Genomic DNA, 17,108 nt, shown 5'->3' on the forward strand with positions numbered 1-17,108 from the left:
ATTTATGTGAAAAGGACATTTAAAAATATCTTTTTCATTAGAATATGTGGAAGTCACATACCAATTATATGTTCTCAACTTCCACATATGCCAAACCTATGTGGAATGGGGTTAAGCAACATATACACATTGAAAAAGAAAATTGCTTTCTTTAAAATTTACATTTTCTGAGGATGAATATGATCAAGCCAAAGGTATTTAACTATGTTAAGGCAATTTTCAGGCATCATTGAGATCTTAAGTGACAAGTTTATATAATCTTCCATATATTCTTCTATTTAAAGTCCATATTTCCTGCACTCCTCCTAGTTTACATGAGGAGATCAACCTACAAAACACAACTAAACGAACCTTACATGATTTAATTAGACAAACTAGAATATCAAATCTGAACTTAAACTAAATAAACTAACCAAACATAAGGAATAGAATTACTAAATTAAACAAAATTCAACTCAAATGTGAAACCCTAATTACAACAAACCCTAATACATGAAACTACGCACTTGGTTTGTAACTTAGACTGAACTAAGTGAATATCACATGGACTAATTTTATGATGCAAATGATATGTGAATTGGTGTTCATGTTGCACAGATGGTAACTTAGGGAGTACAAAGCCTAACATCTAAGTTAGGGGATATTAAGAATCAAAGTGAAACCCTATGTGACTAATGCATAACTTTTAGTCGTTGTAAATTACGGGATACAATATAAGACTTGCCATAGGGAAAGGGAAGTGGCCCGGAGTGGGGGTGGTGATGGAGCGGATAGAGAGAACAGAAGAGAGAGAGAGATAGAGATATTGGGGCACATAAATGCAATACATCATTAATATTTAAATGCATATGCCTAATATATACCTAGTTAAATGTACAATGCATTATCCTAAATGCTTGGATGGGTGAGATGGGGGCATCGATTGGCTTGGGTCAAACATGGGTTCCATGCTCCTTAAATTGTCAAAAGGTATGTTCATCAAATGTCACATCATTGAATTTGTTTCTATTATAATTGAGTTGAAAAATATAGATGTGAAAATTGATTAAAGGCCAAGCTCTTTTGTTATTGTGTTTCATGTCACTATCATACAAAAGTTTTATGGAAACCATAATTTATAGCCAAGAGTCTATTACTATAGATAAGGTCAAAACATTGCTTATGAGAAAAAAAATTTGACGAGGAGTTGGTAGTCATTGATAATAATGAGAAAACTATTGGTTTGTTTGCTCGAAGAAGACCAAAAAGAATGATATGTGAAGGATATGAGTGTCAAATCTGAATCCAAGTCGAAAGGTAAAACTTTGCTTTTGTAATTATTGTTGTAAGAAGGGACATGAAATTTTCAGTTGTTATAGGCTAAAAAATAAGCGACAAATGAGGTAAAGAAAAAGGACAAAAAGAAAAAAACTCAAGCAAATGTTAGTATTTCAAAGTTTGATAGTCATGCTAATGTCTTTTTTTCAACACGTGAAGAAACAATGTCCCAAGATGAATGGAATCTTTATTTTAGTTGTTTTTTTACATGTACCCTAACAGAGAATGGTTTTCAACCTATGAATTTGTTGAAGGTGGTCGTAGTTTGATGGATAATAATACATCTTGTAAGGTTATTGGTGAAGGCACTGTCAAAATTATGATGTATGATGGTGTGATTAGAACATCGGCCAATGTAAGATGTGTACCCAATGTAAAGAAAAATCTTGCTCTTTATACTCTTGATGAAAATGGTTGTACCACAAATGTCCATCCCTCTTTTTAGAGTCATGTATGCATGTGTCAAACCACCTAGTTTTGCATAAACGATGTAAAAATAAGATGCAATCCTATCTGTATCAAGCTTCAATCCAACATACGGGCACAAATCAATTGTCAACATTTGGGATTAATTTAGTTTGTTCACCGGTAGGTACGTTGTCACTACCTTTTGCAGTCTCATCAACTACATTCAACTCATCATTCACATCTGTCTTGTCATTCATATTGACCTCTTCAACCAAAATAATCTCATCATCTACATTCATCTCTCCATCTACATTGACATTAATCTCTTCATCATCAAAATATGTTTCTCCATCCACAAATGTATCTTCGTCCATGCCAATATCTTCATCCACATTCATCGATCCATCCATATTCATTTCTCCGTCCATATTCATCTTGTCATCAACATTATGTGAAGTTGCATACTCGCTTGTGCCTGTAGGCATTTCCAACTTCCTTACAACAGTAGAAGCAGTTGAGCTGCAACTACGATATCCAACTACCTTCCTACAATCATGTATAATTAACATATAACTGCTCATTGTCAATGAACTCATGAGAGTGTGATATCTTAGCACTCAAGAGAGTGTGATATCTTAGAGCAATTGTTAATCTGTGAAAGGTGAAGAGAGAAGAGTTATCACAGCAAACACTTAACAAACAAAGCATTTCCAATCCATTATGAATGAAAGAAACAAATAAAACTAATCACTTCAAGTTTAATTTCTTCAACTACGCTTCCATAATTAATGACTACATAACAAAAATAAACATGTTCAAGGTGTATTCCAATATGCTCTGTGTTTCATATTTTTAATATATATAAGCAAAATAGTTGTGATCTAGAAGATGTATGCCATTCACATAGTTCTAAATGGTAGGCAATGGATCAGTCAGAAGTTCACGAACTTCTGAACGTTTGACTAGGAACCCCCAATAAAGGGCCTTGTGAGCAAAGGTTTCTATCAACTATGACAAGTTAACAGAAACAAGCAACGCTACTTCATCTCTTAGTGGTGGGCAATTATGTCAGGCTAGTTTGGTACTTGCTATTACATTAGTTTTCATGGATTGCCCTTGAGACAGCAACCGAATGAAAGAAGTCGTGCAAAAAAAAAAAAGAATGGTAAGCGATTGAGGAGAGGGGGTAATCACAGTAAGACCGTTGGAATGGGGAAGGGACGCCGAAGGTTGTGATGGGCGGTTGAGAGAGAGATCAATAATCTCCATAATAAGAAGAGATACAATGTGACAAATTCCGAGTTTAAGTTCCCATTGTGCACTTTACTTTTGTTTTTCACATAATAAAGGGCATGTATTTGCATTAATATTCATGCACTTTTGAAGTTAACTTCTACTACAAACATTGCCATTCCAGTCGGATCCAGATAAAGTTAGATATACTAATATTTGGCCTGACCAATTGTATAAACACATGCAGTTTAATGCATATCTGCCTCCAAACTCACTTGGTAGTTGAAATATCCAATGAGATCCACTCTAGGTGAGAGCTACCAATGTACCAGATTCCTTTCTTAAGGTAGGTGCCCACGTCTTCAATAGAGGACCACTTTTTGCGTTTTATTTTAGGGCTGATTCTGTTAAACTGAAGGACCACCAAGATGCACAAGTCTTAGACTGTGGGCCATATGCAGGACAATAGAAAAACTAGTCAGTGCATTTACATTCATTTTAGTAGCCTTTCAAGCAAGCAAGCACTATATCTAGCGTGCAAAGAGTGTCCAAGAAGAAGAACAATGTATTTTTGGAACACATGGTCTTAAAATATATACATTTTAAGAATACCATGTTTTCATTTTAGAAAACATAGCTATCATTTTTATAGGTATAAGGTATAATTTCATTATGTTTTTTAAAAACTAGAGAAATGTTTTTTTCGGACGTACGTCTTCTCAAACAGCCTCTTAACTTTTGCGCCTAGTTTCCATGTGGCCTTGTCAAGGAGTAACTCATTCTCTTTAACACTGAGCAAGTCCTATCTTCCCATACTTTCTTTCCAAGGTTCCCATAAGGAATTCACCTTTAAGGTGCCTTTGAATGGCTTTTTCCACGGCTAACAACTGATCAGCGAATCTTCCCTCGTAGTTTAGCTACGATCACTATGTCTACGTCTCCATAATTCTCCAAACGTGACAAATTAGCACGAAGTTTGTAAGATGGTCAGCCGCAAGATACAACCTGTTGGGATCCTTGAAAGGCAGACTCCGGCTGTGTTTGTGGTAGTGGAAGTTGCTGGAGTTAGAGAGGCACGCTGAGTTTTATATTTTCACATAGAACAGTAATCATGGCAATTTAAACCATCTCACAACAGGATAACTGCTCTAAGAAAAAGAATCTCAGTCAAGAAAAAACAAGAAGTCATACCCGAAACAGAAGCAAAGCCAAAATTTGTAAAAATTTACACTACGATAGGGAATGTAGTCTGGGTACGCAGTGCAAATGACGAAGTGAATCGAAAGCAAGAAAGCCAATTTTATAGAAGGAAAGAGGGTAGGTAACTGCTTGAAACCATGGGAAAGACACAAGATGGACTATAAAGGAAAGAAGGTTTCCTCATCTGTGCTGGAGACCATGGGGTGGACACAAAATGGATACTGCAATTGTCAGGGATAAAAACGGCGACAGACCGTTCAACTCCAACCAGTCAGATTTAAAAGTAACCATATTCCGTCGACACTATATGTCAAAAGGTCATCAAACTCCAAGAAATCAAACTTGAAATAACCATCTCTGGATTGGTCACTAGGAGGAAGAATTTCAGCTTAACATACCCATCAGTAAGACAGAAACAATGTGTTATTACACCAACACGCAGAATGCAAATGCATAGATCAATCAATTGCATTGAAGAATATCGAAGTAATCAAGCCTGCAGCAACTTAAAGTATTATTTTGCACAAGTTATTTTACATAGGCACTAAACCATGAGCATGGATGGCACCATGATCTAGCCAAGAAATGCAGGTTCTCATCCTTGGTTCCATTAGTTAGATCAACAAATGTGGCTTAGATATGGCAACGATAAAGCATGTGGTAACTCAAAATAACGGTATTTCAAACAACAGGTGCCAGATTCAAGTGCAATCAGGAAGGATATCTACGTCAGACCAAAAGATGAACAGAAAAATATTAGCTTAAGCAAAGCGAGTCATAGAAGCAATAGCTAGAGAGAAACATGAGGAGCAATTGAAACTGCAGAAATGTTCAAGGATGAAAATGTCAAATCTGTAAGCATGTCCAGCTCTTCCTAACCAGTAAGTCAGTAACCAATGTAAAATGAGGATGCAACAGAGAACAGAAACCATTCAGCCTCTGCAAATTAAGCAATCTACAGACCCCAATGCACATCATGTTTAGAAGTGCCAAATGCCCTCAAGTGCCCAAGGTCGGCCAGCTGCCTGCTTCCTTGTGGGCCCAACTCCAGCTCACCCAAAAACTGGCTGGCGTGCAACTCTGATGCTTGCTTTGATCCTATCTCTGACTGGACGTGATGCAAATTAGAGGACCCATTATTCCTAATACTCCAAGCACTGGTTCTGTTTCTAGTAGGTGACAGTGGTTCCAATATAGCACTTGGAGAATATGTAGCAAACGGAGGAAAAGTTGGACTCCACTGAGATGAAGTGCAATGCAATTTGTCAGAATTGACATCAGGGCAAGGTGGGCCATCATGAGGCTGACCCATACTGGAGTCCTCATCATTGAATAGGTGGTTTACGGTAATAAGGCCAGAAGAACGAGCTTTTGATCCCAATGGTTGGTGTGACAGAAGAGAGAGAGCACAACCGTGGTCGGAGACTCCTGAGAAACAGTCCCTTGGTGAAATTTCGTGGCTATAAAAGCTAGACCCACCAGATGAACCTTGTAAAAATGGATGAACTCCTGGCAACAAAATATCAGCAGCAGAAGCATCACCCTGCCAGAGATGTGGAAGATAGTTTCCTGTAGCTTGGACTTGGTCCGGTGCATGTTCACTAACTCTGATGGTTGGCCACACATCCTTAACAGCATGCTTTGGGAAGGTAAAGTCTACCAAGAGTCCACCAATCCTGCTGTTCTCTGTGACAAAGAAACAAATGAAGATAGATCAGCCAGAAAAGGTTTAAGCCACAAAGTTCAAGTCAAAGTCAACAGGTTGCAAAACCAGTATAAGGAAAAGATGTAATGGGTCCTAACCATAAAGAGTGGAAGTGAACCGTCCGTAATGAGATGGTATTAAACCTGGCGGTGGCTTCCTTCGACGTTCATTATGACCAGCTAACCGTCTGCGGCAACTGCGTTTTCCTTGGTCAAATTCAGACAGCTGATGAAATCTGTGTAGAAAAATTATAAGAAAACCATTAATTTCATCGATGATGATAAAAAGATGAAGCCCCAATTGCCACTAAAAATTTGCACTATGGACAACAGAAGACAGTATGAAAACAATCGAAATCAAGGTGGTGATGATCTGTGCAAGTGTGTCCCATGCATGTACACAATCTTTTGATTGTACGCACATGATTTTTTTGAGCTTACACGCCTGTAATATGCATAGTTTGTTAGCCTGCTTCCTTTCTGACAACTAGGCCGAACAACCCCACTCATCTTAGTTAATAGTTACCTTTTTCCACCTTACACAGCCCAATTTCTAAGCTTGTGCCCTTTTTGAGACAACCCTTTTTCTGCCTTCCTGACCAGTATAACCAAGAGTATCATAGCCGCAAAAAAAAAAAAAAAATCAGTACCCAGCAAATTAATGGAGATGTAGACATATTCTGTCAATCATGATGACGAACGAAACTGGCAAAAAGTTTTGTAGGGTCACAAGGCCTTCACTGAGATAAAGTCACCCAGAAAAATTGTCTCAGAGCCATCAGTTTAAGCCACCTTTTCCAGGTAAAATCATAACGCAACAGTTATCACAAGTTTTCCAGAAAGGAAAATGTTTGGGAAGTATCTTAACAATCGGATATACTTTCTGCCACTGTAACTAGATAAAAAGGCTTCATCCAACAAAGCTTCTGGAAACTAATGCTGGCATGCGACTTGAGACGTACTTGGACTAGTTTCCCATCTCACATGTGATGTGGAGAAAAATGCTTTTTGAAACGTACTTGCAGCTAGTATTTTTCATTAATGTGCACACACAAGTCAAAGATACAAGTTCGAACTAAATGGAGTGAAGCGGAAAGCCACAGCAAAGATATGCTCCATGAATTCAAGCTGAAAAGGTCAACATATGCATTTTGGAGGCGAAAATTTTTAACTTATAAGCAAATGAAAAGAACCAAAACAACCTATAATTCTACATCCTCAGATCTCCAGGAAACATGAATCTTAACCTTCTGGCTCCTGAAGCTGGTACACAAGTGAAGATCAGTTAGGAATCTTATGATCCAATATATTGCGGCTTCCAATGTGGCATTCATTAGAAAGAAAGGTAAAGAACTCTTGAAGAGGTGGAGATAAAAAAATAATAAATAAAAATAAGGAGATTTACAAAACAACCCAACTTTTTGATCTTGCTAAAAACTCATCTATGTCTTGCAGGGTTTTCAAAATTAACGTTCTGTCAACTAAACCTTAGATATTCACTAATTCAAGCTACATCAATGAGATTAATAACTAAAATACCATCAAACATGATGCCCTCAAGGCCTCAACACAAACAAATGTTCGTAGTGTACATTGGTCTCTTTAATTATATCTATTAACATTAGTACATGTTTAAGCGTATCGAAATCAAATAGCTTTTCGCAGCATCCAAATCAGTCAGGTGACATTTTATCTTATTAATGCTAGAATTTTACACAAGAAAAACCTAAGTATATACATCATTTATATCTTCATGTTATTTTTTAGAAGGCAAAGCCAGAAAATGGTAATCTGTCATTAATTTGGTAGTGGGCTAGACAGAAATGGAGGTACGGCTTTCAACACACCCACAAATTTCATGCTTGGGTCTTTGAGGTGAGGTTTTCCTTAAGAGAATCAAATTTTTTAAAAATGAAAAAAAAACCTAAAAATTAGTTAAAACTAAAATAAATGAAGAACAAATAAGTAAACACAAAAATAACTAGCTAAGATGATAAAAATGATGTTTTTGGAATTTTAGTGACGGTAAAAATGATGAGAAGTAATTTAATTTAAATTTAAAGTTTAAACAATGGCAACTACAACTAAGATGCAGAAAACACAACAATAACATGCCAAATTTACATTCATGTTTTTTTCAAAGAAAAAGTGTCTTTTCCTCTTTTCTTTTTGTGCTTCACGTTTTTAATGTTAAAATCACATTTTTTCCAGACATAAATGTGATATTTGTGGCTCTGATTTTCAATCAACCTAAAACTTAAGTGTGTTTTAAACGGTATGTTTGCTTTTTATTAGGAAAATTTCAACAAAACACCTAAAGCGTAGGCAAAAATTAAAAGTGCACCCAAATTTTTTATAGTCAGAAACAAACTTAAGCTTTTTCATGGTTAATTGAAAACATTAATAAGTGAATTTCTGTTAAGTCAACCAGTAAGTCAGTGAAAACTTTACTATTTCACACTCTTAGGTGTGACTCTTGAACACACTAAGAATACATATAAACATAGGAATCTAAAGTAAAAAACAAATTACTGATATCTTACAGATATTAGCACAATATCATTTTATATACAATTTTGGATATTTTGAAAATATTGCAAGATTTTTCAGATAATATGGTTTCTCTACATTTTGGCGATGAAATTGTGATATTTTCAATATATCACTGATAACTATGACTATGGTTCAAAGGACGATTTGTGTTACATATAAATATATAAATGCCAGCTTATATTAATCCAAAATAGCTGGACATATACGCCGTTGGACCTTAATGGGACCTCCATAGAGGATGAAAAACTCTTGGTCATCAATGAACTCATTTTTTACAGATCTCCTAACAATCTTGCACACAAACACATGCATGTACCACCCAGATGCGTATTTTACCAGACAAACTCATGATTAAAGAAGTGCAGAAACAAATTGTAGCATCTCTCGTGAGACAACCATGACCGGAGTACATCAACATCATTAATAGCACTTAATCATTTTTTATCACAATCTGAAGCACACAGATAAGAGCATTTTATTGTGCACAATTGCATATTATGAATCCAATGGTGTAATAATTAGACCAAGATCAGTATACCAAAAAAAAAAGGAATTATTAGCTATGGAAAAAAGTCCTAGAAACATAAAGGTATGGGGTGATAAAGAACAAGCTTAGTGATAATTGAAGTGATGAGTTAGAAAACTTTTCTTATGCCCTTATAGGAGATTGAATAAAATATATTTCCTAAAGTAATCCATTTAAAGTCTTAAAGAAGACCTGTGAGCAGCACCAAGAAATATGATTAACATTTCTTCATATTTTAGGCACCTTAGAATGATTCCACCTAAAAGGTATAATGTCAGTAACTTGGCACAGATTGAACACATCAGAAGCTGGTGTAGCTTTATGACAAACTACCAGTATATTGTTGTCTATGTAATACCTATCTTGACCAAAAAATTAGACCTGAATACAGTAAATCAGGAAAAGATGTGACTAAGACTTGAAGGAAGAAAGGCCCAACTTAAGATGCATGCCCTGCTTCCACATTCAAGTATTCGCATAGGAACCTCCCAATTGATGTTGCATTGATGATGGTGGTCACAATCATTGTGGGCATGCATTTCCTTGTTGGATCATGCAAAAACTAACAGAATGAAAATGTAAGTCTTATGCTTTCTGTAGTTAATCTTTTAGGAACGTGTGACCTTGTATTTTTCAGTGCTCATTTTATCCTTACCAATTTCTCCCTTCTATCAACAGAAAAATGCTGTCCAATTATTAGTTATTTATCTGTATATCATGCTCATATCAATTAATCTGAAATAATCCCATTACAGATTCTATGTACATAAGTAGGGTTGTGGCTCAACGCAGTTTGACTAGTGAAATATTGTTTGATTCCATGTAGTGGGCTAAGAGAGCATTGTTCGGCTTGTTAATCAACACAAAACAACAAGTATGGACAAAGGCTGCTTCTCTTCAATTGGCTCATATAGGCTCTATGACAAAATGGGTGCAGGAAGTGGGGTGCAAGTGCTGGTTCTGATGCAGGTGTGGCACTTTTTGAAAAGCACTTGGATGTGGGTGCGGCAAGTGTATGTGTGTAAGCATCTCCACATGATAAAGTATAGACTTCTACATTATACATACATCATAAGCATGTATTCTACATTTTATGAATTTATTACTTATTTTAAGTGTGCATTATGTTTCTTAATACAGCTTTTACACATCTAGGTGCAGGAATGTGAACAGATATACATTAGTAGATGTGGACAACAGTGAGGGATCTGATCAATTTGATCAGATGACTGACAGATGTACCACATCAAAAGTAATTTTAAGAAATCAAACTGCTGGCTATCATCCACTTTTTTGAAAAAAAAAAAAAATTGCTGTTGATGTGGCAGGCCATATGCACTTGCATTTTAATGTTTGCTCTACAGCCTTGTCATATGATACAAAACAAGCTTCCTCGGAATATTTCGGGAAGCGCCAAACAGGATTTTATTTAAGTGCATCAACACAGAACATACTCCCAAAGGATGCTTTTTTCCACATATGCTGATGTAAATGATGGACAAAATGCTGCTGCAAAAATGTTTTTAGCATGGTAAGGAACTCAACTGCATATTCACCTATTCCCAAGGCCAGGGAACAGATAATGGGCCATTGCAACCAAGTAAAATGTGTTTTGACAATCTGTCAAAATAGTTTAGTGAGATTGATCCATCATTTACAATGATCTTGGCTTCACATTCTCGACCACTGTAGCTAACGTGCACCTAAGTGCTCATCTAGGCACTGGCCAGTAGCCTAGATGTCTAGCTAAGGCACCTAGGTGGTACACAAGAAAAAAGATACTGTTTTCGTAATTGTTTCGTTTATTTTTTATTTATTTAATCTCCAATATATTGATTGAGGTGGAGTGTTTTCAAACACCCACTCACCCCCCCCCCCCCCCCACCCAACCACCCAAAAAAGAAGAAAAAGAAATCACCCAATTTCCCTGATAACCTTCTTTATCTTATTCCCCCTTTTTCTTATGTTGAATAGGATCAGCAAGGCCACATTTACTACATAGCTCTTCTCTGGGTGGATCAAGAAGAATGTCTTAAATGCCAAGAGCTTGGTACTCGTGTTTCCATTGCCATGAAATTGATATGATAGGTAGACTTTCTTGGAAGACCATAGTGAGGCATCTATGTGGTTTTACTTTTCCACCAAACAGCAAGGGATGCATTAAATGTAGACATCCAGCACCTGCAAATTTTACCACACCTCATTGAAAAGAAAAAAGAGACTGGAAGATCATTGTCATATTATGAGAGCAAATTGCAGTATCTATTTTTTAAGACAATACAGTGCACACATTATTCACGAAGAGAGAGAGGGAGAGTGAGGTAGATTATGCACTACATTGTCCACACTACTACTGCACCATATGCGGCCAGCAAGAGTTCAGAAATTTGCAGTTTCAAGTTATTCCCTTAGTAATTGACAGGCTACACCTTTAAATCTAAGAAGGAATCAAAAGCTCAATACAATTTGTTTTTCTCCTTTAATCAATAATGCAGTGGAGTGTCTAGCTATGTCCATTGTCCAGAAGAAAAATTCAAGAACAAACTTTCCAAATGAAATAGCCAAATAGGCACCTCATGTCATGGAATAAAAAGAATTATCATCAGGTGACCCAAGAAAATATTGCTTCCTATTACTAAACCCTAAGTTTGTGATCAAACTCCAAAAGAAGCAGATCCCTCCTTCACTATACTGCTACTCAGAATGGAACAGGCCACCATGCTTAATCATAAGCATCTCATACAGATGAATAATGATAAAAATAATAATGACAACCAGTTCAAGCTGCGCCCAGAAAAATGTCCAACTCTTTTACATGTTTCTATTCGAAGGTGTTACCTTCATCAGGGTCCTCCTTAACAAGGGACATGCTTTCTGCAGTTGGGATCCTTCCTTCAACAGTTACAAAGAAAAAGTATTTTGGTTCTCTGTTCACCAATGACAAGGTCTGATACATCATCCCCTACTGTAAGAAAGTTTAAATATCTGGCAATAATTTCATAAAGAGAACATCCCCAACACATTCCCGTCCGTAGGCTAAACCAACACATACTTGAACAGCAGAAAAATAACACAAATAAATCAGGAAAACACTTTTTTTAACCGCAAACTTCAGGATTGGCGGAAAAAAGAAAACAAACTCAGGTCCATTTTATCATCATTCTAAGGAATTCTCAGAAAGGGAATATAAGAAAAGAGAAGGGCTCATGAGAACTATTTCCGTTCCTGGCAAAACATCCACCACTCGCACCATGCTAAATCTGAAAACCGGACACAGAACCAATTTGATATACATGTCAAGAAAGAAAGAGCAACTATTTCCGATTAAAAAAAAAACGGCCATTCCAACCATGGTAAAACCGAAAACCAGGGCAACCAATTCGGAAACATCTTCTTCTCTCAATCCTAATCATTTCCAGTTACTTGATTGCCCCCAAGATCCAACTCCCATGAGAAAACTTTCATCAGAGATAAATCACAATGATTCCCGTAACCACTCATTGCTAGCAAACGCAGAAATGAACAAGAGCCAGATCTTACATCTAAGAAGAGACAAAACATCAGGAACCAAACGACCAACACAGTTTGGGGGGGGAGAGAGAGAGAGAGAGAGAGAGAGAGAGACCTGCTACATTGTTGGCAGAATCTCTGCTCCATACCCGCAACGATGACCTTGGGAGACTTGGAGTGCATGCCACACACCTTGTGCCTGCAGTAATAGGCCTTAGAGCCGGTAAGGTCTGCCTTGCAGCCCTCAACCTGACACCTCGGAGGCTGCCCGCCCTGCAGCACTCCTCTGGCCCGCTTAGGCGGCGCCGGAATCGCCACCAAGGAGGTCCCGGAAAGGCACCTCGGCTTGGTTGTGGCAGCTCCTGCACCCCCATCCTGGAAGTAGGTCCTCTTGCCAAGCTTCAGCCCGTCGATCGGTGACGAAGAAGCGGCGCCTGCGCCGGCAGCGGCAGCAGCGGCAGCAGCAGCACCAGAGACGCCATTGCCAAGATGCCGACCATCATCACCACCGTCCTCCCTCTCCTTCACAGCCCGAAGGTCCATGACGACGGGTGGTGGTCCGAAATGTGGCCTTCTGGCGCCGCCGCTGCCGCTGCTGCTGCTGCTGCTGCTGCTTCACTCCCAACACCACCACCACCCCTTCAGCACTACCAACTTTAAAAAGGTGTCTGTCTCCCCTGTCTCCGCGTGCGCCCGCACAGCCGTGTGAAGAAGGGGCGGTGCGATGAGGCTACAGCGAGCATCAAGGATATGATGAAAAGAAAGGATTTGTAAGGAAGGATAAGAGACGGCTGCACTCCGGTCACGGCCTCTGCGTGTGCCTTCTGAGCGCGCGCGAACGCGTCATGCATGTTGCAGATGCACAAGAGAAGGAGAGAGCGCGAGTCCTGGTTGGTTACAGGAGAAGTCAGGGGAGAAGTCAGAAGAGTGCTGTGATATGCTGTGATACGTGTGAAGAAGTGGGGAGAGTGGGGACCGTGGGATTCGAACCAGAGGCCACTTTCAGAGTCCGACTTTGGTAGTACTGTGATTTCTTACTATTTAAGGGGTGGAAATGGGAGCTCAATGTGGAGACAATTGTACTTTGTGCCGATGTTCGATAATTGCGTCCTTTAGATCAGAGATCGGACCACAGTCGCCAAAGAGGCTGTTGCCTGTTGTCCAATTGTCGCTTATCTTTGGATCGAATCCCCATACAAATTCTGAGAGATCCAAATGCTGGATCCACTGTCTCGCTCTTGACCTGTGGCTCTTTTTCTCCATAAGCTTTTCATTTTCATTTCTTCTGTTTTCCTGTCCTTCTCTATTCCGTTACTTGCTTTTGTTCTCAGTTTTAGACACGACATTCACGGCACTGAAATCATGTCAGAGGCTTGGTTTATTGCCAACCATTAATGGCTGGCCATTAAGGTTTTAAGTTTATTAAAGCCCTTAGGTGGGCTAATTTAAGGCTTGCCAAATTTTAGGTTTGTCCGGCCTAGCCCATTGTCCAGCCTTACGTCTAACTTTCTTCTCCTTTTTCACTTTATATATCAATTCTTTCATTACGCCATCTCCTTGTCGTACCCGGTACAATTAGTCCTGGCTGTCTGATCTGTTTACATTGGACGACCGTCTTTCCATGTCCCCTCTCTCTCCTCGCCGGCATACACCGGATGTGTTAGAGTACTTAACTAGCAACGAGACTCATCAAGAAGTACAACTAGCACCCAGCTGTCTGCTTATGCTCCAGTCTCCACCACTCTCTTGTATACACTGTATAAATATGCACACAAATCAAAAGTAATTATTATTAGGCATTTGAGAAGAACGATCCCCAAGGACGTGATCAAGCACTGAGAGGAAGATAACTGATTGAAGCTCAAAGTACAGAGTCTCCCGAAGCTTTAGAGATGGTAGAAGCAGGGAACATCTCACACCCTACCATAGGAAGTTCCTCAAATCAGGTATAGAACATGAGAACTTTTGTGAAAGAACCTGATCTTGCTCTTAAAATCACGACGACTCCTCTAACATCTTGTGGACAAAGTCAGCGAGCCTCTACTTATGTGGAAAATCCAAACTAGATATGTCAACGGCAAGATGATAGCTTCTTCGAAAAATGATCCTACATACGAGGAGTGGGAAGTGAATGACAGGATCGTCATGTCTCTTGGCCTCTCAACTCCATGCAAGCACCTATAGCTGAAGGGTACTTGTTTTTAGACTCGGCTAACGAGTTGAGGGATTTCTTGTCAGAAATCTATGGTGAGAAGCAAAATCTCGCCTGGGTCTACCAGCTACAACAGGAGATCGGAAAAGCTACAAAGGCAGAGCGTCCATTTCACCTATATCTAAGTAATCGCAAGGGAATGTGGGATAAGCTTCAACAACATCGTCCACTAAATCCTGATATAGACGTTTTAAAACAACGAACTGAGGAAGGCAAGGTCTCCAAACTCCTTGCTGGCCTAGGGCAGGAATATGAAGGGTTTTGAATCCAAATATTAATCACTCACCCAATGCCATCATTCAACAGCATATGCTCCATTATCCAGAGGGAAGAGACGAGACAAAAGGTGATGAAAGAAGAAGGAGAAAAACTTAAGCAAGAAGCTATGATTCCTCAAGAACGAATGGCATTCAAGTCCGAGCTAAGGGAACGCAAATTTATCGAAAAGTGTAGACGTTGGCAACAAAATCAAAGGGAAAACACCATTAAAGTGTACCTACTGCAAAAAGGTGGGACACACAAAGGAGAGGTGTTGGAACCTCCATGAATGTCCATCTAGAGGCAGAGGCCCAAGATTCTCAAACCAGAGGGACAATATTGTAGCTGAGCTCACAAGATTTCTGAAACAAGTTACCAAATCTAACCTGGTGACGAACTGTTGAACCATGCACTGAAAGAGGTGATCCTAAAACCTTCCTGAAATAATAAAATTTGTACAAATGGATACTTGATAGTGGAGCTATTGATCACAACTTCTATGAGAAACTACCTATTTCAATTTCTGATAGTTCATCTATGCCAGTTAAGGGTCATTGAAAGTTGTTCATTACTGACGACTGTTCACTAGATAACGTGATATATGTTCCAAAACTTACCACCGATCTGATTTCGATCAGTAAACTGACCAGGGAACTAAACTGCTATGTTGTGTTTGATAAAGAGAGAGTGATCTTGCTGGACCACAAGAATTTGAAGATTATTGGTGAAGGGACGGAGGATAAAGGCCTTTACACAATAAAGTTCAACCCAAAGACAGCACTCAGTGCAACTACTCTTAAAGAACATGCCAAGTTGTGGCACTATCACATGGGGCATCCGTCAAATAAGGTTCTTAGGACCATGTTTCCAAAGTTGAAAATAAACATACATAGTTGTGAAGCCTATACTCTAGCAAAGATGTCCTGGTTACCTTTTCTTAATTATGATAGTTCAAGTGAACCATGCTTTGAGATTGTACACTTAGATGTACGGGTCCAGCACCTGTAGATGCGTGGACAAGTTACAGATACTTTCTGATCTTTGTGGACGACAAGTCCAAAAATACTTGGGTATGCTTTCTAAATAAGTGGAGTGAAGTACTTCATTTCTTCAAGTAGCTTGTGCAACTTGTTGGCTGCCAATTCAACAAGAAAATAAAAGTCCTTTGTTCTGACAATTGGGGAACATTTGTGAACACAAAATTCGATGACTTATGTAAAGGAAGTGGAATATTACAACCGACTATGTGTCCAGGCACCAGACAACAAAATGGGATATGTGAGAGAAAAAAAAAGACACATACTAAATTTAGTAAGGTCTATGTTTACCCAGATAAATGTTCCTAGCAAGTTTTGGCCATAAGCTGTAGCATTTGCCTTCTACCTAAAAAAGGGATTGTTAGTAGACAACTAGAATATAAATATCCATTGGAAATAGTGAATAAAAAAGCCATCAAATTAAATCACCTAAGAGTGTTTGGTTCCACTTGTTTTGTGCACCTGCAGGAACACATGAGGAACAAACTAGAGTGGGAACAAACTAGAGTGCAGAGCTGTGAAATGCTTATTTTTGGGTTTGACAAAAAAAGGTATAAATTCTTACAACCCAACACTGGGAAAATATGTTATTCCAGGGATGTCAAATTCATAGAAGAGCAACCATACTATCCATGTCTAGTCACAAACATCTTCATTCAGGAGGAGCAAATCACAAGACCAGTTCCTATTATTGGTGAAGAAGAACTACCTAATCTAAAGAGAGTAGTTGGTACAGAAACAGAGGTAAGAAATGACAGGCATAAAGCAGAAAATATCAGTCCTAAGACCAATTATGTAACAATGGGAACTGAGCAAAATATATAACCTGTCTACTTTAGCAGGTTAGGGAGAATTATCCGACAACCAGCTCATCTGAAAGACTTCTTCTACACTTATTATGCTCAGAAACTAATCTTTATAGCTGATTACATCCACAGTGAAGGATTGATAGAAAATTATTAGGCTTATCTCTCAAAGATATATTCAGAAAGAGAACCCCAAACCTATGATTATGAAGAAGCTAGATATGAAAAGAGTGATATAGGCAATGAATGAAGAACTAAGTGCCTTAGAGAAGAACCAGACGTGGCAATTAGTGACACTACTTATATGAAAGAAACCAATTGGTTGTCATTAGACATACAAAATT

General features: G+C 38.5%; 1 protein-coding gene across 1 annotated transcript; it reads right to left on the reverse strand.

Annotated features, from left to right (window-relative positions):
- Positions 1 to 4,900: 4,900 nt before the first annotated feature.
- LOC116255400 (squamosa promoter-binding-like protein 17) lies at positions 4,901 to 13,355 on the reverse strand. The gene is made up of 3 exons (XM_031631200.2): positions 12,567 to 13,355; positions 5,962 to 6,098; positions 4,901 to 5,844 (listed from the first exon to the last, which is right to left on the reverse strand). The coding sequence occupies exons 1-3, from the start codon at positions 12,992 to 12,994 to the stop codon at positions 5,114 to 5,116; spliced, it is 1,296 nt and encodes a 431-aa protein (XP_031487060.1). The 5' UTR covers positions 12,995 to 13,355; the 3' UTR covers positions 4,901 to 5,113.
- Positions 13,356 to 17,108: the final 3,753 nt, after the last annotated feature.

Source organism: Nymphaea colorata, chromosome 6 (assembly GCF_008831285.2).
Source record: "Nymphaea colorata isolate Beijing-Zhang1983 chromosome 6, ASM883128v2, whole genome shotgun sequence".
NCBI classification, from domain to species: domain Eukaryota; kingdom Viridiplantae; phylum Streptophyta; class Magnoliopsida; order Nymphaeales; family Nymphaeaceae; genus Nymphaea; species Nymphaea colorata.